Raw genomic sequence first — 23354 nt, 5'->3', positions numbered from 1 at the left:
TTAGAGAAATGCTGGGTCCGGCAGCTGAGGTGTCGGCTGGCCTGGACAGCTATTGTAATCATCGTTTGCGAATATGTAGATGTATTGCTTACATGAAATTGAATTAATCTAATACTTATCCCGGTAATTGGAGGTAAGAGAGGAGGATATGCCCATTGGGCGGAGAGTGGGGTGTGGGAACGAGAAAGTTTGAAGTGAAGAAGGAAGTGAGAGCTTTAAAATGTGTTGGGATACCAACGAGCTGTGTTTTTGCAATGAGAATGTTTTAATATGTGTTTTTACACCGCGTAGGAAGGACTGATTAGCCTTCTAATAACCGAACTGTGGGAGTCACAATAGGTAGGTGTGTCCAGGTGTGTAGGTACACACCTGCACACTCCTACCCATCACGCTGTGCGTGTTTGTGGGGAGGAGTACTGACTGGGTAGGGCCTCTGAGGAATGTTTATGGTAGACTTTAATTTTTCTTTTATTGTGTGTGTGCTTGTGCTTATGTGTGCGTGTTTGAGGGGCTTACATATTTTGAGTTGTTGTTGTTCCCTATGTCTGTACGAGCAGTCCCGTCTCCCCAAGGAATGCCACAGCCGAAACTGGGTTTTCCCACAAATCCTTTATAGAGTGTATGTTGTGTTGTTTACGTGCATGATTGTGTATAATGCAGTCTTCCATTATGTGTTGTATGGTATGGGGTGAAGTGTTACATCCTGGGCAGCTGTTCACAATGCAGTCATCCAGCCTCTTCTGGTAGCTTAGAAGTGCTGGGTGGTGGCCGCACCGCAGTCTGACCAGGTGGACTCTGTCCTTTCGTGGGAGAGAGGATTCAGAAGGGTGGATATCAGGGGGTCTGGCATGCAGCAGTGTGTTGTCTTTCAGTGTGTTAATGGAGCGGTGAGTGATATGATTATGAATATGTTTCCGGAGGCTGGTATTTGGTGGTTGTGGAGGAAGAGAAGAGAGTATCTGTGTGTGATACAGGTCTTTGGGTGTTGTTTTAATGTTTCTTGGTGTGTGTGGGTGTTCTGCTATATAGTGTAGCGGGTGTGAGGTGTTTGTGGTGGCTGCGGTAAGTGTTTGTGTGCCTCTCATGTTGAGGTGGTCCTTGACTTTGAGGACTTTTGTTTCATGGTGTAAATGGTCTGTAGGTGTTGTATTTGTGCAGCCTGTAATTGTTTTTAGGGTTTTGTTTTGTATGATTTGAAGGGTGTTGTGGTGTGTCTCACTGAGATTAGGAGCCCATGCAGGACTCGCATAATTCATCACTGAGCGTATGCATTGTTTGTATATTGTTGTATTAGTTTGTTTTGTCCAAATGTTGTTCCAGTGATTGACTTAAGTGCGTTAAGTCTAGGTGTGCATTTGTTTTTTATGTTTGTGAGGTGTTGTTTGAAAGACATGGATGTATCGTATGTTACACCAAGAATTTTCGGTGTGTTTGTGTGGTATTAGAGTGTTGTTGATGTAGAGATGAGGTATGTATTTGTGTTCATTTGTCCAGTTGGTGAGAAGTGTTGCTGTAGATTTGGTTGGAGCTATTTTGAGTCTGTTTGTGATGAACCATGTGTTGAGTGTATCAAGGTATGGCTGGCTTATTTCTGTAGCTTCGTCTGTGTTACGATGTGTGCATTTGATGATTATGTCGTCTGCGTAGGAAGAGATTTGTATTTCTGAGGTGTCTGGTGTGGGTAAGTCATGCATGTATAGATTAAAGAGCGTGGGGGATAGAGCAGAGCCCTGTGGTACTCCGTTCTTAATGTTTCTGATGTGCGATGATTGGCCATTATATGACACATAAGCATTCCTACCTGCCAGATAATTGGCGAGCCATCTTTTGGTGTTATTGTGCATGTCTGTGTTATATACTTTATTTGTTATGTTGTGGCGGGGGATAGCATCAAAAGCTTTACTAATATCTAATGTTATAAGAAGTGTTCTGTGGTGGGGCCTATCTGAATTGATGCCATCTAAAATTCTTTTTTTTGAGGTTTATCAGAAGAGTATTTGTAGTGGCCTAAAACCGTGTTGTGAGTCAGCAAGGGGAATATGTGGTGTGACAAGTTGAAGTATTAGGCGTTCAATGACTTTTGAGGGGTTGCAGAGAAGTGTGATTGGGCGGTGCGATGTTGGGATTGTTGGGTCTTTGTTCGGTTTTGGAATGGTGATTATTTTGAGTGCGTGTATTCCTTGTGGTCCAATGTGTTTTAGGTGGATGTTACTTATGTTATCAGGGCCACAGGCAGATAAGTGCTTGAGATTATGTATTATGTGTTTTGTCTGACTGTCTATGAAAAAGGGTGTATGGTCTGAGTCTGTGGGAAAGTCTTTCTTACGTCGAATAGTGCGTCGGTCGTCAGGGTGAGAAGTGAGATGGCTTGTCTGTGCAAAATTATTTATGAGTGTGTTTGCTTGTTGTCTGTTTGAGGGTAGATTGTCTGTTGTTGTGATTATTGCTGCGTGAGAGCGTGTTGTGTTACTGTTGGATAGTGTAATACTGTTGAGTGTTTTGTACAATTTGCTGGTGTTTGTTTTGTGATCAAATGTATTGATAAAGTTTTGCCAATTTTATGTTTTTTGTTCGTGTATTTTATTGGCAATCACAGTGTTTAGTGTTTGTATTTGGTCTGCTATGTTTTGAGGGATAGGTGTGGGGGTATTGTGTTTAAGAGTGTCTCGTTGTCTGATGAGGCCTTGGATTTCTGGTGTGAAGTTGGGGTTGTGTGATTTTCTGTTGCCTCTAGGGATGTATCTCTTGTCTGCGTTTTGTATGATTGTATTAAAAGTGTGCACAGCATTGTTTATGTTTGTGATTGGTGTACTGTTAAGTGTTTCAAACTGTTGTTCTGTCTCTTCAGTAAAAGCTTCCCAGTTAGCTCTCTTGTAATTGGTGTATGTGTGTCTGTGGTCAACTGGGATGCATTCTTGTTTTGGTGGTGGTGATGATTGGAAGGTGGTCAGAACCAAGGGTTCCGATCACTCTCCATGATGTTGTTGGGGTTAGGCAGGGGGAGCAAAAGATGATATCAGGAGAGGAGGGAGTGTAGAGGGCTTGGTGTGGGATATGTGTATGATTATGTGTGTTATTCATGATAGTCAATGAGTCAAACTGAGTCTGTATATCAAGTCTGTGTCAGGGTTGTCGACATACCAGGCAGACGACTTGGCGTTGAAGTCACCACCCATGATCAGGTTGGGGATTGAGGCTAGTTGGCTAAATTGAGGCCTGAAGGTGTTTGGAACTGTGGGGGATGATTGGGGGGAATGTACATGTTAACTATTGTCAGTGTTGATTTGTTGCCTGTGCGGATTCGAATGGATTGGATTTCTGTAGTGTTATCTGTGGTAGGGAGGAGAATTTTGGTTGTGGCGCTTGTGTACATAAAACAGATGGAGTGGTGGATCAGGGTGATGAGTTCACCGCCATTGCCGTCGGTCCGGTCTTGTCTGATGGGGGTGTAATTATGAAATGATGGTGTTTTGTGTGAGTGTCTTAGTTTTGTTTCTTATATAATTGCAATGTGTACGTTGTGTTGTTTAAGAAAGTGTTGGAGTTCATGTTTTTTCGTGTTAATACCGTCAATGTTGTGTTGTAATATGTTGATGTTGTGTGCTCTGTATGTGTTGTATGTTGCCGTTTGGGGTTGAGGTTGGGGTGTTGTTGTTGTTGTTGTTGTCGTTCCCTAGACTGTCTGTCCGAGCAGTCCCGTCTCCCCAAGGAAGGCCACAGCCGAGACTGGGTTTTCCCACAAATCCTTTATAGAGTGTATGTTGTGTTGTTTGCGTGCATGATTGTGTATAATGCAGTCTTCCATTATGTGTTGTATGGTATGGGGTGAAGTGTTACATCCTGGGCAGCTGTTCACAACACGGTCGTCCAGCCTCCTCTGGTAGCTTAGAAGTGCTGGGTGGTGACCGCATCGCAGTCTGGCCAAGTGGACTCTGTCCTTACGTGGGAGAGAGGATTCAGAAGGGTGGATATCAGGGGGTCTGGCATGCAGCAGTGTGTTGTCTTTCAGTGTGTTAATGGAGCGGTGAGTGATATGATTATGAATATGTTTCCGGAGGCTGGTATTTGGTGGTTGTGGAGGAAGAGAAGAGAGTATCTTTGTGTAATAAAGGTCTTTGGGTGTAGTTTTAATGTTTCTTGGTGTGTGTGGGTGTTCTGCTATGTAGTGTAACGGGTGTGATGTGTTTGTGGTGGCTGCAGCAAGTGTTTGTGTGCCTCTCATGTCGAGGTGTTCCTTGACTTTGAGGACTTTTGTTTCATGGTGTAAATGGTCTGTAGGTGATGTATTTGTGCAGCCTGTAATTGTTTTTAGGGCTTTGTTTTGTATGATTTGAAGGGTGTTGTGGTGTGTCTCACTGAGATTAGGAGCCCATGCAGGTTGGGGTGTTAATGGGGAAGGTATAGGATCTGGGTTAGAGGGGGGGAAAGGAGAGATTGGGGACAAAGGAAGGGGAGTACTGGTTGGGGATAAGGGCAAAGGGAAATTGGGAGTGGGTAAGGGTGCTGGCTGTGGTTGGGGAGGTGGGAGTGGGGTTACTGGAGGGCAGGTAGAACATGTCCAAGTGTTTGTGTATTGGTTTGTGTCAGCAAGTGTTGTACAAGTGAGGTGGGCCCAGTTTTTGCATATATTGCACTGAACTGAGCCCTTTGTCTGTCTGCTCGAGGTAATGGGTTTAGAGCATGTTGGGTATGTGTATTTTGTGGTGGGCCCAGGATTGCTCTCTACATCTCCGGCTAAAAGTAGAAGAAGAGGGGTGGTCGCCGGAAAATCACCCCTCGGTGCAGAAAAAACGTAACATTGCATGTAGAGAAAAAGGATTGTGGTACTCCCCAAGGTAGTCGTAGCTCCTCTTGGGGATCGGTGCCACCTGCTAGAGCCGGTGGCCAGGGCTGCTTGCCGCCGTTTGGACCCCAACTCTTGGGGTTGGGGGGTGGTCCCACGACGTATACGCTGCGGCTCCAGGACCACATATTTTAAGGTGATATGTGTGCCGTGCTTTGTGTTCTGGTCGGGAGTGAGCTGTATTGGATTTGGAGGGAAGTAAGGAATTAGGCTATGGAGGTGGGAAAGGAATGGTTGGGGATTGGAGTGTGCCGGTGAGTGGAGGAGGTGGCAAATATTTGTCGGTAGGTTACTACTTATCGGGTGATTGGAGGGTGCTGGTGAATGTGGGAGGTGGTTTAAGGTGTGTACTCTTGATTTCCTTGTTGAAATTCATATTAGTTACGGTGTGTATATATTGTGTATTGGGGAGTTGGATCACGTAATGTTTTTCGTAGCTTAGTGGCCAGTTTCTGTGTTGGTTAGTGGTTTCTGGTAGTGATGTGAGCTCTTGTATGTGTGGCGTGTCGAGTGTGAGCAGTCTTTCCCAGGTTTTAACTGCTTGTGAATGTAGTTGTTTGTTGATAGCTGGTATGTTTGCGTCTTTGTGTAAGGCTTCGGCCGTTATTCGGTCTGTGTTTGTAATAAAGTGTAGAACTTTGTTTTGTACACTGCAATTTCTGTAGTGGTGCCTTTTGGAGTGTGTCTAGTGGGACGGCTGGGTACGTAAGAATGATTCTCACATGTGCAAAATACTGCGTTCTTTTCTGTCTCGCAGACAGCTCTCTGAAGCGGTGAAGTCTGCGCAGATTCAACTTTGCTTTAGCTGCTGCCCTCTTTATATGTGCTGCTCCTCCCATAACACCAACCTAGCACTTTGCCCTGTGAAGAGTATCCGTGTTGGACGCCATCTGCCGTAACAGGTGATTTTTTGTTGGTTTGTGCGAGTCTTCCAACAGCGCTCGAAGGCGTTGACACTCGATCGCACGCTCTGTCTTCTTCGCAAGGATGCGTGTTGACTTGCTGGGTTGTGTTACTAGCTGTGTGATGTTGCTCGCGTATATGATGTGTTGACATCCCATCTGGGGAGTCGGGATATCATGTAGGTATAAATTGTATAGTGTTGGGCTGAAGGAGCTCCATTGTGGGACTCCACATGTTGGAGTGAATTCCTGTCCCATGTGATGAAGGATGCGGATGCATGCCTTCCTGTTTGTTATGAGATAGCATAGTATACGTGTGAGGCAGGGGTGGAGTTGTAGCTGTATTATTTTGTATTTGAACCCCATCCACCATACTTTGTCAAAACCCTTGCTAACGTCTCGAAGCACCAGGTTGACCTGATACTTCTGCGCTTTAGCTATTGCCACTGATTGGTATAGCGTGGCCAGGGTTGTGTATGCGCCGAATCCTGGTCTGAAGCCGTGTTGTGACGGGTTGAGTATGTTATGTTGGAAGAGGTGTGTGTTGAGTCTATGATTTAAAATCCTCTCGAAGAGTTTCGCTTGTGTCTCTGAGAGGGATATGGGTCTGTTATTGTGTACGTGTCTTATGTTTGTGCCTTTTTTGGGAATGAAGATCGTGACTGCTGTTTGTAATGTTCGTGGATAGTATCCCATCTCTAGCGCTGCGTTGAAGATGTTTGTGAAGTTTTGTATGACGTTTGGGTGTGCGTGTGTGAGCATTTGTTTTGTTATCCCCGTTCTGCCCGGCACCCTGTTCTTCATAGCGCTCTGTGCCTCCTGCAGTACATGGGGATGAATAGGTCTTGCTTGATGAATTTCCTCTTCAGTAGCTTTGCAGTGATGTGTCCTGAAGGGTGACAGGCCGTGTATTAAGTTGAACACTTGACGTAGGAAGGCGGCTGGGATGAGGGGTCGTGAGCGGTAGGTACTGATGTCGCAGAAGATGGTGTTCTTGTCGTGGAAGGGAACGTCCTCTTACTTAAGGAATGTGATGGATGTCCTGTAGACAAATATTTCAGGATCCTCCCGTTGCTCACTGGCGATAGCTTCGTAGTCGAGGTCGATTTGAACTGCGCCGATGGCTGTTCGGGAGAGGGTGTCGGCGACAGGGGTCTTTGTACCGGGGACGTGCCTGATGGTGCAATAGAACTCGGCTATGGCGGAGAGGTGGTGGCACTGTCTGGCGGACCAGGCGTCCTGTTGTTTTGTGAAAACGTGCAGGAAAGATTGATGGTCGGTGTTGATGATAAAGGAGGAGCCTTCGAGGAAGTGGCGAAACTGGCGGACGGCGTGGTGGACGGCGATGAGCTCTCTGTCGAAGGTGCTGTAGTTGAGTTTGCCTAGGAGAGTTTCCTGCTATATAAAAAAAAAAAAAAAAAAAAAGAGGGATGTAGGTGTGCCATAGACGAGTTGTTCGAGTATACCCCCTATGGCAACATTGTTGGCGTCCGTTGACAGTTGTAGCTTGGCACTTGGTGCAGCGAAGGAGAAGGTGGTGGCACCGGCAAGGTTTTTTTTTTGCGTTAACGAAGGAGTGGGTGGAGCATTTGCGCGATGTTAGGGAGGAAACGGTGGTAGAAGTTGACCATCCCAATAAATTCCTGCAGGGCTTTGATGGTGGTGGGTCTGGGGACTTGTCGACTGCGGCGACTTTATCCTGCAGGGGATGAATTTCATTAGGAGAGATGAGGTGTTCGAAAAATAGGACCGACTATTTCCCGAAGCTGCATTTGTCGAAACGGACGACGAGGCCGTTGTCCTGTGGACGCCCGAGGATGGTCCTCAGGTGTTGGAGATGCTGGTCAGGCGACTTGGAGAATACCAGGATATCGTCGACGTAGTAAACGCAGAAGTCGAGGTCGCCGAGGGTGCCGTCCATTAGGCGCTAGAAGGTCGCACCTGAGTTTCGCAAGCCGAAACAGGAGTAATCAAAGGTGTAAGTTCCGAAGGGGGAGGTGATGGCGGTCTCCGGGATGTCGTCTGTATGTACCGGATGTTAGTAGTAGCCCTTCAGGAGGTCCAGTGTCGAAAAGATCTTGGCGCCGTTGAGGTATGTGGTGACGTCGGCGATGTTTGGGAGTGGGTAGTGGTCAGGTTGCGTCATCATGTTCAGCCGCCGGTAGTTTCCACAGAGGCACCATGAACTGTCGTACTTCTTGACGAGGTGGATAGGGGAGGACCAAGGGCAAGAGGCCTTTTGGTAAAAGCTTAGTTGCTTTATCTCCTAGAAGGTTTTCTTGGCAACGGTGAATTTTTCGGGCTGTAGGGGGCGATATTTGGCAAATATCGTCTTGCTGTAGTAGTACACGCCATGTTTAGCTGGTGTCTGTGGTATCTGTCGCATCTTAGGCTTGAAGACGTCGGGGAATTCTGTGAGCAGGTGGGCTTAGGGCATTCTAATGTCGGTGGCAGCGACCATGGTTGATTATGGAGCGATTTGTAGGGGCGTCGAGGCGGATGCAGTTGCGCAGACCAGGCGGCTGTTGGCGACGTCGACCAGTAACCTGTAATGTGCGAGAAATTACGCCCTGACGTCTGCCAGGATGAAGTTCCAGGAGTAGTGGCGACTCCCGAAGGTGAAGTGCAGGGGTTTCCACCCGTAGGTGGCTATGGTAGTGCCGTTAACAGCAACGAGCCTGACGCCAACTTCCTTGGGAACCGGGCGTTCTGTTCTGGATGCAGGATATATGGACATGCAAGCTTCGGTGTCGACAAAGAAATGACGTCTAGTGGGTTTGTCGGTGATGTAGAGGCCCGTCGCGCCTGTAGAGGCCACCCTGCGGTGGTCTTTTTTTGTCCAAGTATATCCTGGTTGGTATTTCATGGCGAAGGCGCCGAATCTCGTGTGGTAGTAGCATAGGTTGTGTAGAGGAGCGGTGGTCCAGCGTCGTTGTTGTTGGTTGTGTTGTTGGCGGTTGTTGGTTGGCGATGCTGCTGCGGTGGTGATTTCGTCCTTGACGTCGTCAGCAGCACAGACATCCTAGTTTCTTGCTGCGGTGGTGATCTCATACTTGATGTCGCCAGCAGCTCAGACGTCCTGTCTCATTGCTGCGGCGACGTGGGCGTCGGTGAGATGGCGCCTTTCGTGAAACCTCGTCGATGCGCAGAAGCCACATCTGACGAAGCATATCGATGCTTCTGCTCGTTCCGTTGGTTATGGGTGGGAGGCGGGCGATGGACAGCATCTCGAGGCCGCTAACGGCGTGAATTCCTGAAACAGGTACTGCTTCAGAGCGTCGTACTGGAAGGGGTCGTCTTGTTGATCGAGCCATTAGGAGATAAGCGGGTACACATCCTCGGGGATCGCCTCGACAATGTAGTCCACCTTCGTTTGGGGAGCTCTGATTTTCCGAAGGAGGAACTGTATCTCTGCCCTGCAAAACCTGGAGGGAGCGTCGACCGTGAAGGGTGGCAGTTTCAGGGAGACGGCGTGGACAGCGTTGATAGTGGGCAGCGTGGTGTTGGGGGTGGCAGCAGTAGATGGGCCCATTGTGGCTCCGAATGATCACCAGTGTAGCGACGGTACTATTGTGAGAAGAAAAAGAGGTTTAGTGAGTTCGTCTCGTTTATTATTAAGGTATAACTGAATTGATTTTACATGCGGCCAGGAGCCGATATATATATCGCGTGGATAGTCGCCCGTGGTACGTAATTGCATGATTGCACTGGATTAGGTTAGGTCGGGTCAAGCAGGGTTACACTGTCATAGGCAGATGTGTGGCTAGCGCGTCAGGTCTAGCCTACACTGTGATACGTATTACATGTGGGCTGCTGAGTGCCTGTCTGTCTGTCTGACTTTTTACATACACACAATGATGTCTGAGTATTACTGATATGGGTTATATTTGTACCCTGTGAAGCCCTATTTGTGATGGATTGGGTAGTTGTTAGATTTGGGCAGGAACTTCCTAGGATGTATCCATATCTCAATTGGCTAAAATGAATCCTACAAGGTCATCTACACTAAATAGTCGAAACTGTTAGGGCTGCTAAACCGATGTTTCATCAATTGTTCTAAGGAATTTTATGATTACCTTAGTCAACAAATTACTGTCATTTGCATGTTATGACAGTTCTTTTTCTTGATCTGTATTTTTAATTTCATTCATTTATTTATTTATTTATTGCATTTTAGTTTATTTCTCTTTTTTTTAGGATGTCTATTTCTGATGTGCATTTGGGGTTGTATTTTTCCCCGTAGTCTCTTCGTATACCTGATATGTCTCTTGTTGGCTTTCTGAGTGGTCACTGCTATTTCTTCAATATTCTGTGAGCTGGTGGCATAATCAGAAGCATGTTGGTCTCATATTCGCTTAGTTGTAGGTTCAAATTCCGCACTTCTTTCAGTTTCCCATCAGTGTTTATTACCTGCCTCAACAATCCAAAAGCACAAGGCAAAGGTAACAGGTTCTGCCGCAGCTGCGCGCCTCCTGGTGTATGAGATGAGCAGTTGCCAGCTGTTAGCTCTCCTTATGTGAAAGGCAGAATAAATAGAATTGAAGGTGAAAGAGAATTTTTGGGCTTGGTCCAGAGACTAAATGTCAGTTCCTTAGGGTGGCACCTTCAGATGGAGGTGAGGAGGCTGACAGCATTTTGAAGTCAGGTGGCAAAACCATCACATATGGGTATCCATCATTGGTCCCTAAGGTAAACATTTATGAAATATGCTGTAATTTCTTCCAATTAATTTGTTTATATTATTGTTTTGTTAATTTTGGATATTTGTATGTGTATGAAACAATCTTGGAAGTTGGATGAATCACTACCTCTACAGCAGTGATTCTCGAGATTTTTGCACTCACGATCCCTTGAAAAGCATGCAACCCCCTCGCTCTTAGCAGTATAATTTACACATTTTTCTCTGAACAAATATAAACATGCTATTACAATAATAATTATTGTTTTTTCATCAAAACAAAAGCAAGGATAATCTAAAAATATAACAAGCGTTCACAATACGATAAGCCACTTCATGCAAGGTATCCCTCAAATCTTTTGGGACCCCCCAAGAGAGTTATGATACATCGGTTGGGAACCCTTGCTCTACAATAATTATGTATTGTTTGCAACTGCTTCTAAGAGTTTACAGATGTAAACAAAGGACTATGAACACAAATGTTAGAATAACACTTAATATCTAATTTCATGTATACGTGGTAATAAATATGAAAATAAAGCAATATGTATTTATTCATTAGTCTTCACTTAGCCTTGTCATGATTTAAATTATGTAAATGTAATCTGTCATTGAACATACACACATACATATACCAAAGGCTTTTTTCCCCCTACATGGGGGGTAGCCAAAAAGAAAAAGGCATAGAAACCACTCCCACCCATTCCATTTCTTATATATTCCACTCCCCTCCACCCTCCTCCCTCCCTCTTATCTTGGTACCTCCTGGATGACGGGTCATCCCTGCATCCTGTCCACTGCCCTGGGTCAGAAGCATTGTCGCAAGACACATCACATCCACAGCAAGGCCGCTTCATAAATTCGGCGACCCCCTCCCCCCCTCTCCGTCCCCTCATGCAGAGAAGGAGAAGACGGGGAGAAATCCCTTCGGGCTGCGTCAAAACTGTCATTGTAATCCGTCTTAATTTATTTCAGATGGTACTTCAAAGATATAGATCGGGATGTCGCAGAGCTCTACCTTCAAATGGCGAGCACTGGCAAGGGTACCTTCCTTGTGCGCCCTTCATTTAAAATCAATCAAAGATTCACTTTAAGCCTCAAGGTACAGTCACTTGTATATCTCCTTACTCTCAAGACAAATTATGATGCAAAATTAATATGTATTTATCAAAGTTACCTAATTGTAATGTACAATACAGGGGCTATGCTTGCAGTATCCTGTATATTTATCTAATTGCATTAACCTAATTGTATTTTGCTTAACTAGAATATATATTGTACTATATTCGTGGGGTTTTCTCCTTTTCTCTAACAAGCATACTTAGCTTTCAACTTGCTTATGTATTTAGCTTGAGCTATTTTCATGCATATCATGCCACTTCTTTCGTTACTACACTGCTACTTCCAGTATTTGACAAGAAATCTTTAGCCAGCTTTCCACTTCCATACGGTGACGCCTACGTAGGCGTCATGAGGAGCAAGTGAGTACGCGATGATCCCGACGTCGGCGTCTTGATTATATCTATTGTAGTCGTACCTACGTAACCTCTATTCTCTCTAAACTGGCTTCATCATATTTTCTATGGTTATCTATATTCACGGGTGAAAAAGAACGAACGATTGAGCACTGACTATATTTGTTATAATGCGATTATTATGACGCAACATCGCACGTGGGGCAGCTAATGCTGCCAGACGTGCGATGTGCCCCGGAGTGAAGAGGAAGAGAGTGACACAATGTAAATTGCCTTGATGTTTTATTTGTATTCAGAGGGAGGAGTAAAACCCTGAACTATCAACAGACAACATTTCATTAGTACTCTTACTTTAACTATTTACAGAACTCACAATTATAATCATATAATATTATTACATATTCCAAGTTACATATGAAATATAAATTTACGTAGGAGGCATGAGAGGGATGAGGAAACTACTTGGGTTTTATGAGTTCTTCAACGAGAGTCGGACGACTCTAGTCAGCCGGGGGGACTGGAGAAGGACACCCAAGTTGTGGTGAAGTCATGCAGAGGAGACTATTGTTAATATAATCAGCCGAGAGGCTGAGGAAGGACCAACACTTTGTCGTGAAGTCTGAAAAGGAGACGGTTATCTCTAGTCAGCCGAGTGGCTGGAGAAAGGACCAACACATTATCGTGAAGTCTTGAGGAGGACACCAGGAAAGGGGGTGCAGATCAACACCACGATGTCATGTAGGAAGGAGAGAATCACGTCCATCTCTTCTCGTAGTAAGATATCTCATCGCCGGCGCGTCCTTTACAGGATTTTTTTTTTTTTATAAACATCACCGATGACGTCACAACTGCGTAGTTATGCGGAGCGCCGGGCATCGTTTACACAAACACTTTTGCAAGTCTTTCGAATGTCGGGGACGTTCTACCGGATGTTTCATATTCATCTGCTCTTATACCTCAACGTATCAACGTCGGATCATTTATGCCTGTACATCAATCACTATGAGGCAATTTTATGAAAATTTACTTACATGAGATGCATATAAAATGTGACGTTATTATACTATTTTAATATCAATACAACCAAAACAAGACATTATAAAGCATCCTATCATATTCACGCTAGGGCGTGACAATGCATATGAAATTCTTATTTTCTTCAGCACTTTCAGCACTGTCACTGATTACATTACATTTTCTTTCTCTTGACAACGTTAGTTCCTTCTCAATCATCCTGATTTCTTACATTCTTTACTTTAATGCAGCACAGTCACCTACTTTCATGTCACGTTGTATTGCCCTCTTGCTGTTGTCCAAAAATTATTTTTTCTTTTTGAATCTGTTTCCGTCCCAGTTTTATCATTTATATTACATTTTGTATCCAATTCTGGAAGTTTCTTATTCTTCTGCTATACTAAAACTCTGCAAGACTACTCCAATTACACTAAGTGATGTGAATATGTAGTGAGGAAATTGTTATCCCTTTTTACTTTTTTTTTACTTTTGTATGCAATGCTTTAATAGCCTTGATATCCTGCTTCGCCTCTTTACTTCCTCATTTGCCCTTCCTACTGTGCAGTCGATTTCACTGTGTGAAAACTTTTATGGAAATCTATGTGATGTACACCAATCATCTAATAACTCGACCATTTTTATTGGTGTCAGGGAGCTGAAATTATCTACCTTGAACCATCTGGCATTATAATCAATGGCAACTAATATGTGCTCTCCCGGAAATGGTCACAAATCTCCTTCAACCTGCTCCCACATCTTATTCAGAAGTTGAATGGAATTCACTGGCCCTGGCCCTCCCAATAATTGACATAGATTACAATGTCTTATACAATCCTCTATTTGCCTGTCAACACCTGTGAAACTTTCTGTCTTAGCCTTTCCCTCATGAGCAATTTGATAGACTGATCTCATCAATATCGTGTGATAACAATCCCGCTCCCTCTTAGAACAAATTTCCTACCACACACTGTTGTCTTACTCCTTTGTACTGTGGAAAATTATTCTAATAATCTCGTGTGATTCCTTTCTTAACTTCACTTATATTTGGGTCCTTTCTTACTTTTTATTTCCCTAGTTGTCAACACTATAGGTTTCATGAACAAGAGTAAAATAATCATATCATTCTTCTGCATGTTATGTCTTGATCTCTCAGTGGTAATCTTGACAAGTTGTCTGCTGTGTTTGTTCTCCCTGGCCTATACTTCATTCTGAAACTGTATTCTTGTAACTTGAGAATCCTTCTATCCTTAAAGATAGTTTTGATTTAGGGTAAAAAAGCTGCAGGTGTGTGATCACTAATCAAATTAGGTTCTACATCTGATAGATACAATATATATATATATATATATTTTTTTTTGTCTGAGAATATCTCCCTTCTTCATCTGATATTAATCTGCTTGCATATATGACTGGCTTCAAATCTTCAGTTCCTTGTTTTTGAACTGACATCACTCATAGTTCACCAAAAGAACCTGCAAATTATTCACTCTTTTACCTTACTACTGCCCTCGTACAACTACATTTCAGAAAATCTGTCAAGCATTCAAGTAGCCCTCTTAGTTTTCCAATACGCTCCAGTTTCTTCATAAGGTGATTGTGAAGGATTTTATCAAAAGCCCACTCTAAATCGAGGTACATACAGTTCACCCAGCCCTCCCTCTCATGCGGCACACCAGACACTCTTGAAGTAAAGCTTTGGCACAAATGACCCTCTAGATCTAAACTGTCTGTAACTGGTTAATGGTTACATTTTAGGGAGAGGCAGGGACCCAGTCGTGTAACCTGTGAATGGCTACACCTATGGCAGGGAATGTAAATCCTCTTCAGGCTTTCTTGATTTTTGTGGTGAGGAGACATTTACAGCATAAAGGTGTAATCCCCTTTGGAGAGAGTCCCCAGGTACTCCCTCTAAGGGAGAGTTCTGTCCTGGTGACGCAGTCGCCGCATATATATATATATATATATATATATATATATATATATATATATATATATATATATATATATAAATATATATATTACTGTATTGAGAGAAATGGAGACAGATAGGGAATTGATGACAACAATAAGGAAAAGACAGTTGCGATTCTTAGGACATATAATGAGGAAGGAAGGGTTGGAAGAGGTGGTGATGACGGGAATGGTGGAGGGAAGGAGAGCAAGAGGAAAGCAGAGGGAGAAGTATATGGACGGGCTGATGAGGGCGACGGGAAAACAACTCAAACCAGCACAGATGTTACATGTAACTAGGGACCGTATATATATATATATATATATATATGAATATATATATGTATATATATATATATATATGTATATATATGTATATATGTGTGTGTGTGTGTGTGTGTGTGTGTGTGTGTGTGTGTGTGTGTGTGTGTGTGTGTTTGTGAGAATATATCTATATTTGAGTATTTGGTGTAAGTTAGCAGTTAGGTCATAGGATTGGGATTTATACAATACTATTTGTGTGTTAGTTGCATTGCAATGGATCTATTTAGTATTAATGAATACGTCCTGACATGATGTATGTTTTGCAGTTATAATTGTGTAGTTTGGTAGTTATGAGGAAATGGTTAATGATCTGTCTGGTGACACTACGAGTATGTACTTGATATCGGAGGTGTTTAAGTTCTTGAAGCTCCTGATGGTCTTGAGGGTCTTGAAGGTCTTGAAGGTCAAGAAGTTCTGGAAGCTCCTGAATGTTATGAAGCTCTTGAAGCTCCTCAAGGTCTCAAAGGTCTTGAAGCTCTTAAAGCTCATGAGGGTCTCGAATATCTCGAAGTTCTTGAAGATATAGAAGATCTTGAAGATATAGAAGTTCTTGATGGTCTCGAAGGTCTTGAAGCTCCTGAGGATCTCGTAGATCTGGAAGTTCTTGAAGGCCTAGAAGTTCTTGAAGTTCCTGATATTCTCAAGGATTTCCAAGTTATCAAACGTGTACAAGTTCTTGAAGCCTCTGAAGGTCTCGAAGATATCGGAGGTCTCAAAGTTCTTAAAGCTCTTGAAGTTACTGAAGTTCTTGAAACTCTTAAAAGTCACGAAGGTCTAGAAATTCTTGAAACCCCTGAAGGTATCGGAGGTCTTGAAGTTCTTGAAGCTCTGAAAGTCTCGAAGGTCTTGAAGCTCCTGAAGGCCTCGGATGTCTTGAAGTTCTTGAAGCTCCTGATTGTCACGAAAATATATGGGATCTTAAAGGTCTTGAAGTTCTTGAAGCTCCTGTGGGCCTCAAAGATCTCGAAAGTCTAGAAGTTCTTAAAGTTCCTAAAGATGTCGAAGAGCTTTAACTTCTCAGGGGATATAAGTTTTTGAAGGTCTAGAGGATATCGGACGTCAAGGAGTTCTTGAGGCTCCTGAAGGTCTCGATGGTCTTGAAGTTCTTAAAGCTCCTTAAGGTCTCGAATATCGGGTGTCTACAAATTCTTGAAGATCCTAAAGGTCTCGAAGGTCTTGAAATTCTTTAAACTCCTTAAGTTTTCGAAGCTATCAGAGTTATTGAATTTCTTGAAGTTCCTGAAGGTCTCAAAGATCTCGAAGATCTAGAGGTTCTTGAAGCTCCTGAAGGTATTGAAGTTCTCGAAGGTCTAGAAGTTTTTGCTGCTCCTGAGGGTCTTAAAGATATCAGAGGCCTTGAAGTTCTTAAAGCACCTAAAGGTCTCTAAGATTTCGAAGGTCTTAAAGTTCTTGAATTTTTCAAAGGTATAAAAGTTCTTGAAGCTCCTGATGGTCTCGAAAGTTTTAAAGTTTTTGAAGCTCGTGAAAGTCTTGAAGGTCTCAAAGGTCTTGAAGTTCCTGAAGATCCTTTAGGTCTCGATGGTCTTGAAGTTCCTGAAGATCCTTTAGGTCTCGGTGGTCTTGAAGTTCTTCAAGGTCTAGAAGTCTTTGAAGCTCCTGAAGGTCTCGAATATATCGAAGGTTTTGAAGTTCTTGAGAATCCAGAAGGTCTCGAAGGTCTTAAATTTATCGAAGCTCTTGAAGTTCCTGAATATCTCGATGATCACGAAGATCCTGAAAGTCTCTAAGATCTTGAAGTTCTGGAAGGTCTAGAAGTTCATGAAGCTCCTGAAGATCTCGAAGGTCTTGAAGATCTTAACGGTTTAATGGTCTTGAATTTCTTGAAGATCTCGATGGTCTAGAAGTTCTTGAAGTTCCTGAAGATCTCAAAGGTCTTTAAGTTCTTGAAGGTCTCGAAGTTCTTGAAGCTCCTGAAGATCTCGAAAGTCTTGAAGTTCTGGAAGATCCTGAAGGTCTTGAAGTTCTTGAAGATCCTGAAGGTCTCGAAGGTCTTGAAGTTCTGGAAGGTCTCAAAGTTCTTGAAGATCCTGAAGGTCTCGAAGTTCTTGAAGTTCTTGAAAATCTCGAAGACCTAGAAGTTCTTGAAGCTCTTGAAGATCTCGAAGGTCTTGAAGTTCTTGAAGATCCTGAAGATCTCGAAGTTCTTGAAGTTTCTGAAGATCTGGAAGGTCTTGAAGTTCTTGAAGATCCTGAAGGTCTTGAAGTTCTGAAAGGTCTAGAACTTCTTGAAGCTCCTGAAGATCTTGAAGGACTCTAAGTTCTTGAGGATCCTGAAGGTCTTGAAGTTCTGAAAAGTCTAGAAGTTCTTGAAGCTCCGAAAGATCTCGAAGTTCTTAAAGTTCCTGAAAATTCTGAAGGTCTCGAAGGTTTTTGAAGTTCTTGAAAATCTCGAAGGTCTAGAAGTTCTTAAACTCCTGAAGATCTCGAAGGTTTTGAAGTTCTTGAAGATCTCAAAGTTCTTGAAGATCCTGAAGATCTCGAAGGTGTTGAAGTTCTGAAAGGTCTAGAAGTTCTTGAAGCTCCTGAAGATCTTGAAGAACTTTAATTTCTTGAAGATCCTGAAGGTCTTGAAGTTCTGAAAAGTCTAGAAGTTCTTGAAGCTCCTGAAGATCTCGAAGTTCTTAAAGTTCCTGAAAATTCTGAAGGTCTCGAACGTTTTTGAAGTTCTTGAAAATCTCGAAGGCCTAGAAGTTCTTGAAGCTCCTGAAGATCTCGAAGGTCTTGAAGTTCTTGAAGATCCTGAAGATCTCAAAGTTCTTGAAGATCCTGAAGATCTCGAAGGTTTTGAAGTTCTTAAAGATCCTGAAGGTCTTGAAGTTCTGAAAAGTCTAGAAGTTCTTGAAGCTCCTGAAAATCTCGAAGGTCTTGAAGTTCTTGAAGATCCTGAAGCTCTTGAAGGTTGTGAAGTTCTTGAAGCTCCTGATGATCTAGAAGGTCTTGAAGTTCTTGAAGCTCCTGAATGTCTCGAAGGTCTTGAAGCTCCTGAAGATCTCGAAGGTCTTAAAGCTCCTGAAGATCTCGAAGGTCTTGAAGTTCTTGAAGATCCTGAATGTCTTGAAGGTCTTGAAGTTCCTGAAGATCTCAAGGTCTTGAAGTTCTTGAAGATCCTGAAGGTCTTGAAAGTCTTGAAGTCTTGAAGTCTTGAAAAGTCTAGAAGTTCTTGAAGCTCCTGAAGCTCTCAAAGTTCTTAAAGCTCCTGAAAATCCTGAAGGTCTCGAAGGTGTTTGAAGTTCTTGAAGATCTCGAAGGCCTAGAAGTTCTTGAAGCTCCTAAAGATCTCGAAGGTCTTGAAGTTCTGAAAGGTCTAGAAGTTCTTGAAGCTCCTGAAGATCTCGAGGGTCTTGAAGTTCTTGAAGATCGTCAAGGTCTCGAAGTTCTTGAAGCTCCTGATGATCTAGAAAGTCTTGAAGTTCTTGAAGCTCCTGAAGGTTTCGAAGGTCTTGAAGCTCCTGAAGATCGCAAAGTTCTTGAATTTCCTGAAGATCTCGAAGGTCTTGAAGTTCTTGAGGATCCTGAAGGTCTCGAAGGTCTTGAAGATATCAAAGGACTAGAAGTTCTTGAAGCTCCTGAAGATCTCGAAGTTTTTGAAGTTCTTGAAGCTCCTGAAGATCTCGAAGTTCTTAAAGCTCCTGAAGATCTCGAAGGTCTTAAAGTTCTGGAAGATCCTGAAGGTCTCGAAGGTCTTGAAGTTTTGAAAGGTCTAGAAGTTCTTGAAGCTCCTGAAGATCTCGAAGTTCTTGAAGATCCTGAAGGTCTCGAAGTTCTTGAAAATCCTGAAGATTTCAAAGATCATGAAGTTCTTGAAGATCCTGAAGGTCTCGAAGTTCTGAAAGGTCTAGAAGTTCTTGAAGCTCCTGAAGGTCTCGAAATTCTTAAAGTTTCTGAAAATCCTGAAGGTCTCGAAGGTTTTTGAAGTTCTTGAAGATCTCGAAGGCCTAGAAGTTCTTGAAGCTCCTGAAGATCTCGAAGTTTTTGAAGTTCTTGAAGATCCTGAAGATCTCGAAGTTCTTGAAGCTCCTGTAGATCTGGAAGGTCTTGAAGTTCTTGAAGATCCTGAAGGTCTTGAAGTTCTGAAAGGTCTAGAAGTTCTTGAAGCTCCTGAAGATCTCGAAGGTCTTGAAGTTCTTGAAGATCCTGAAGGTCTCGAAGGTCTTGAAGTTCTGAAAGTTCTAGTAGTTCTTGAAGCTCCTGAAAATCTCGAAGTTCTTGAAGATCCTGAAGGTCTCGAAGTTCTTGAAGCTCCTGAAAATCTCAAAGGTCTTGAAGCTCTTGAAGATCCTGAAGGTCTCGAAGATCTTGAAGTTATGAAAGGTCTAGAAGTTCTTGAAGTTCCTGAAGATCTCGAAGTTCTTAAAGTTCCTGAAAATCCTGAAAGTCTCGAAGGTTTTTGGAGTTCTTGAAGATCTCGAAGGCCTAGAAGTTCTTGAAGCTCCTGAAAATCTCGAAGGTCTTGAAGTTCTTGAAGATCCTGAAGATCTCAAAGTTCTTGAAGATCCTGAAGGTCTTGAAGTTCTGATAGGTCTAGAATTTCTTGAAGCTCCTGAAGATCTTGAAGTTTTTGAAGATCCTGAAGGTCTCAAAGTTCTTGAAGCTCTTCAGGGTCTCGCAGGTCTAGGAGTTCGTGAAGCACCTGAAGGTCTCGAAGATATAGAAGGTCTTGAAGTTCGTAGACAGCTCGTTTCGACGACGCCGTCTCACCGGTGAGTTGTCGAGAGGAGGCCTGAAGAGGGTCGTTTCGGGCCGTCCTATCCTCAAATATAAAAATCAGTCGTTTGGCAGAATAAAATGTATTTGTAAAATGTGTGTGTTTGTGTGTATGTGTGTGTCTGTGTATGTATTTACCTAGTTGTATCTAACATAAAGGGGAGTTATGCTCATAGTGTCCCGTCTTTGTATCTCGCAGTGTCTGGCTTGCTCTTAAATTCGTATATAGTTTTTGCTCACACTATTGTTTTATCCAGTTTGTTCCAGATATCCACTACTCTGTGTGGAAAACTGTTTTTTTTTTAGGTCTCTTCTATAACTATCCTTTTTTATTTCTTTTATCATGCCCCTTTGTATTTCTTTTATCCCAGTTTAGTAAGTCCTCTCTATCAAGGACTTCTGTGCCTATCATGATTCTGTAAATGGTCAGCAGGTCGCCTCTTTCTCTTCTTTGTTCCAAAGTCGGTAATTTCAATTTAGCCAGTCTCTCCTCATATGGCAGGTTTGAAAGTGCTGGGGCCATTTTCGTGGCTGCTCTCTGGATTCGTTCAATTTTCTTTATATTCTTTTTGCTACTGGGTGACCATAGTGTCAAAGCATAATCTAGTGTCACTAGTATTTTTAAACCATTTCTTCATTTAAATAGGTAAAAGTCACCTTTATTGATTTTAGCAAGTTGTAAGATTCTCTGACAATTTTGTTTATCAGTTTATCAGGGGACATATCATTTGAGATAATTACTCCCAGGTCTTTTTCAGATCCCACTTTCTTTACTTCCTTTGTTCCAATTTCATATTGTCCTGATATTATTTATTTACGTTTTTCGAACTACATTATGCTCCATTTCTTAATGTTGAAGTCTATTTTCCACTTTTGGCTCCATTTCCAAACCTTGTTTAGGTTCTGTAGTGGCTCACAACCCGTTTCAGCATTTACTTTCCTCAGCAATTTAGCATCATCTGCAAAGAAGTTCATGTAACAATCTACATCTTCATCCATTATTGGAGCTAATACCGATCCCTGTGGAGCTTCACTAAAGACCTCCTCCCAAGCTGAATTATTTTCTCTGAGCACTACTCTCATTTTTCTGCCATGCAAGAAATTCTCCATCCAGTTTAGTAATTTACTTTGTATCCCTCCTATGTTTTCCTTTTTTTTTTAACATCTTTTGTGTTGTAATTTGTCGAAGGCTTTTTGTAAGTCTAGGAAAGCATAATCAGCCCATCCATACCTTTCTTGAGTAGAAACAGATCAAGTTTGTGGCTCATGATCTCCCCTGTCTGAATCCAAATTGTTTCGGGTTTATCATATTGTTTTCTTCCAGGTGTTTACCCATCTATTCTTGATTTTTTTTTTCACAAATTTTGGCTACAGTGCTTATAAGGGAGACTGGTCTGTAGTTTGTTGGTACTTTGTTTCCTCCTTTATATATTGGTACAATATTGACATTTTCCCAGTCATTTGATATTTTCCTTCTTTGAGTGAGCAACTTATTATATTATATATTTTGTCCATTATTTCTTCATTACATTCTTTTAGTATCAAATTTGCAATTCCGTCTGGGCCGTGTGATTTCCTGAGATCAAATTTCGTTAGTTGATCCATTATTTCTTTTTGTGTTATTATTTACTCATGGGGGGATGATCGCACTTCAATTCGTTTTTCCCAGTGCTGTACTTTTTCTCTAGTGAAAACCGACTTGAAGTGGTTGTTCATGACTTCAGCCATTTCTAAATCTTCTGTATATTCTATATTTCCGTGGCGTTGTTTCACCATTTCCTGTTTATTTTTAAGTTTACCATCCACATATCTATAGAATAGTTTGGGTTGAGCTTTGCACTTTTCTATTATGTTCTTTTCGTAGTTTCTTTTTTCCTCTCTGTGCACTTTTACATATTCATTTCTATGACTGATATACATTTGCCACTTTCCAGATTTTTTTTATATTTTTCCATCTTTTCCCATCTTTTCCCAGCTTTTTTATATTTTTTCATCTTTTCCCCACTTCTATCTTTCGCCTCACTGCATCTTCTGTTGAACCAGCACTTAATGTACACTTTTTCCTGTTACTGTCTTGGCACGTATTTATTCACTCCTTCATTATAAATTTCCATAAAAATGATCAATTTCTCTTCCATTTGTGTCTCTTCTTTGAAAAAGTTTTCCCAATTTGCATTTTGAAAGAATGTCTTAAGTTTCCCAAAGTCCGTTTTTGTTGTACGCCAGTCCTCCTTTTCTGTATTTCTCATTTCTCTCTATATATGTTTCATCCTTTAGTTCAACCTCTATAAGTATGTGGTCACTCTTTCCAAATGGTGTCTTGTGCTCAGTTTTATCCGCTATTTTAGGTTCTGTTATAAATATTAAATCTAGTCTCGACGGTTCTTTATTACTTCTATATCTGGTAATTTTACCCATTGTGTCATTATATGTTCTATAGTCATGTCAAGTAATACATTTCTTCATAGATCATCTCCGCCTTTCACTGTCATCTCTTCCCAATAGATTTCCTTGCAATTAAAATCCACCATAAGTACTAGGTTATATCTATCTTTCAGCATCTCATTTAATGAATACCTTATATCTTCTAACATTTTGAATGCTCGCCCTCTTTCCAAGAGCCCGTTTTGGGGGGCACATAAATCACCACAAACTTTCTACTTTTCATGTCGCTGTCTTCAGCTTTTATCATGATTATTTCCACACTGTTTTTACCCTCTGTAACCTTCGTCACATTCAATTTTTTTTCTTGGCCAAAAACATGATTCCTTCACCCTGTTTTTTGTTTCTGTTTTTAATCCAATAATTATATAACCCATGTCCAACACTGGTAGTGGACCCCTTAATTTCGTCTCCACAATTCCTATTTTGTATGGTTTTTCTTCTGATAGGTAATCATTTAGAATCCGTCTATATCAATATAGGCCACTTTTAATTTTTTTCTTCTCCATTACGTTTTCTGTTCCTTTTGTTTCGCTTACCTTGGAATACAATTTTCTCAGCCTCATATCTAAGCTTTCCAATAGAACTCCTTGCTTTCGGTCTCCGTTCTTTTTGCGTTTTTTTTTTTTTTTAGCTTCATCTCTTATTGTTTTTTCTCTTTCTCTTTCCTCAACATTATTTTCTCTTTTTATCCACATATTGTTGTATTGTTCACTTCTTGCTAACTTACCTGGTTTTGCCAGTATGTCTTCTGCTTCCATTTGTGATCTTAGTTTTATCTTTAGAGGTCGATTTCTTTCTTTAGAATATTGTCCCATTCTATATACTTCTATATATTTATTTTTCTACTTCTTGGTCATCGTCTTGTACTTCTTTTAGACTTGTTTTTGCCATTTCTTTTTATGCTTTTTCTCTCAAGTACCTAACCAAACCATATACTACAATACACTTTTTTCTATTCACTGTATCTCTGACCTAATTTGCTTTTTCTTTGATTACTT

The 23354-nt window shown here is 41.9% G+C and overlaps 1 protein-coding gene across 3 annotated transcripts in view; it reads left to right on the top strand.

Moving 5' to 3' along the window:
* The window catches only part of LOC143040245 (tyrosine-protein kinase Fyn-like), a 101478-nt gene that overhangs the window by 33122 nt on the left and 45002 nt on the right, over window positions 1-23354 (top strand). For all 3 annotated transcript variants that reach the window (XM_076210983.1, XM_076210981.1, XM_076210982.1), the window contains one exon: window positions 11399-11525. In XM_076210983.1, the coding sequence (XP_076067098.1) occupies window positions 11399-11525 (127 nt within the window). The remainder of the gene's footprint in view (window positions 1-11398; window positions 11526-23354) is intronic.

The sequence above is a fragment of the Oratosquilla oratoria genome, chromosome 28, assembly GCF_046742065.1.
Source record: "Oratosquilla oratoria isolate Oo_2021 chromosome 28, ASM4674206v1, whole genome shotgun sequence".
Lineage (NCBI taxonomy): Eukaryota > Metazoa > Arthropoda > Malacostraca > Stomatopoda > Squillidae > Oratosquilla > Oratosquilla oratoria.
The sequence above is the reverse complement of the archived record's forward strand: the minus strand, read 5'-3'. Positions and strand labels throughout refer to the sequence as shown.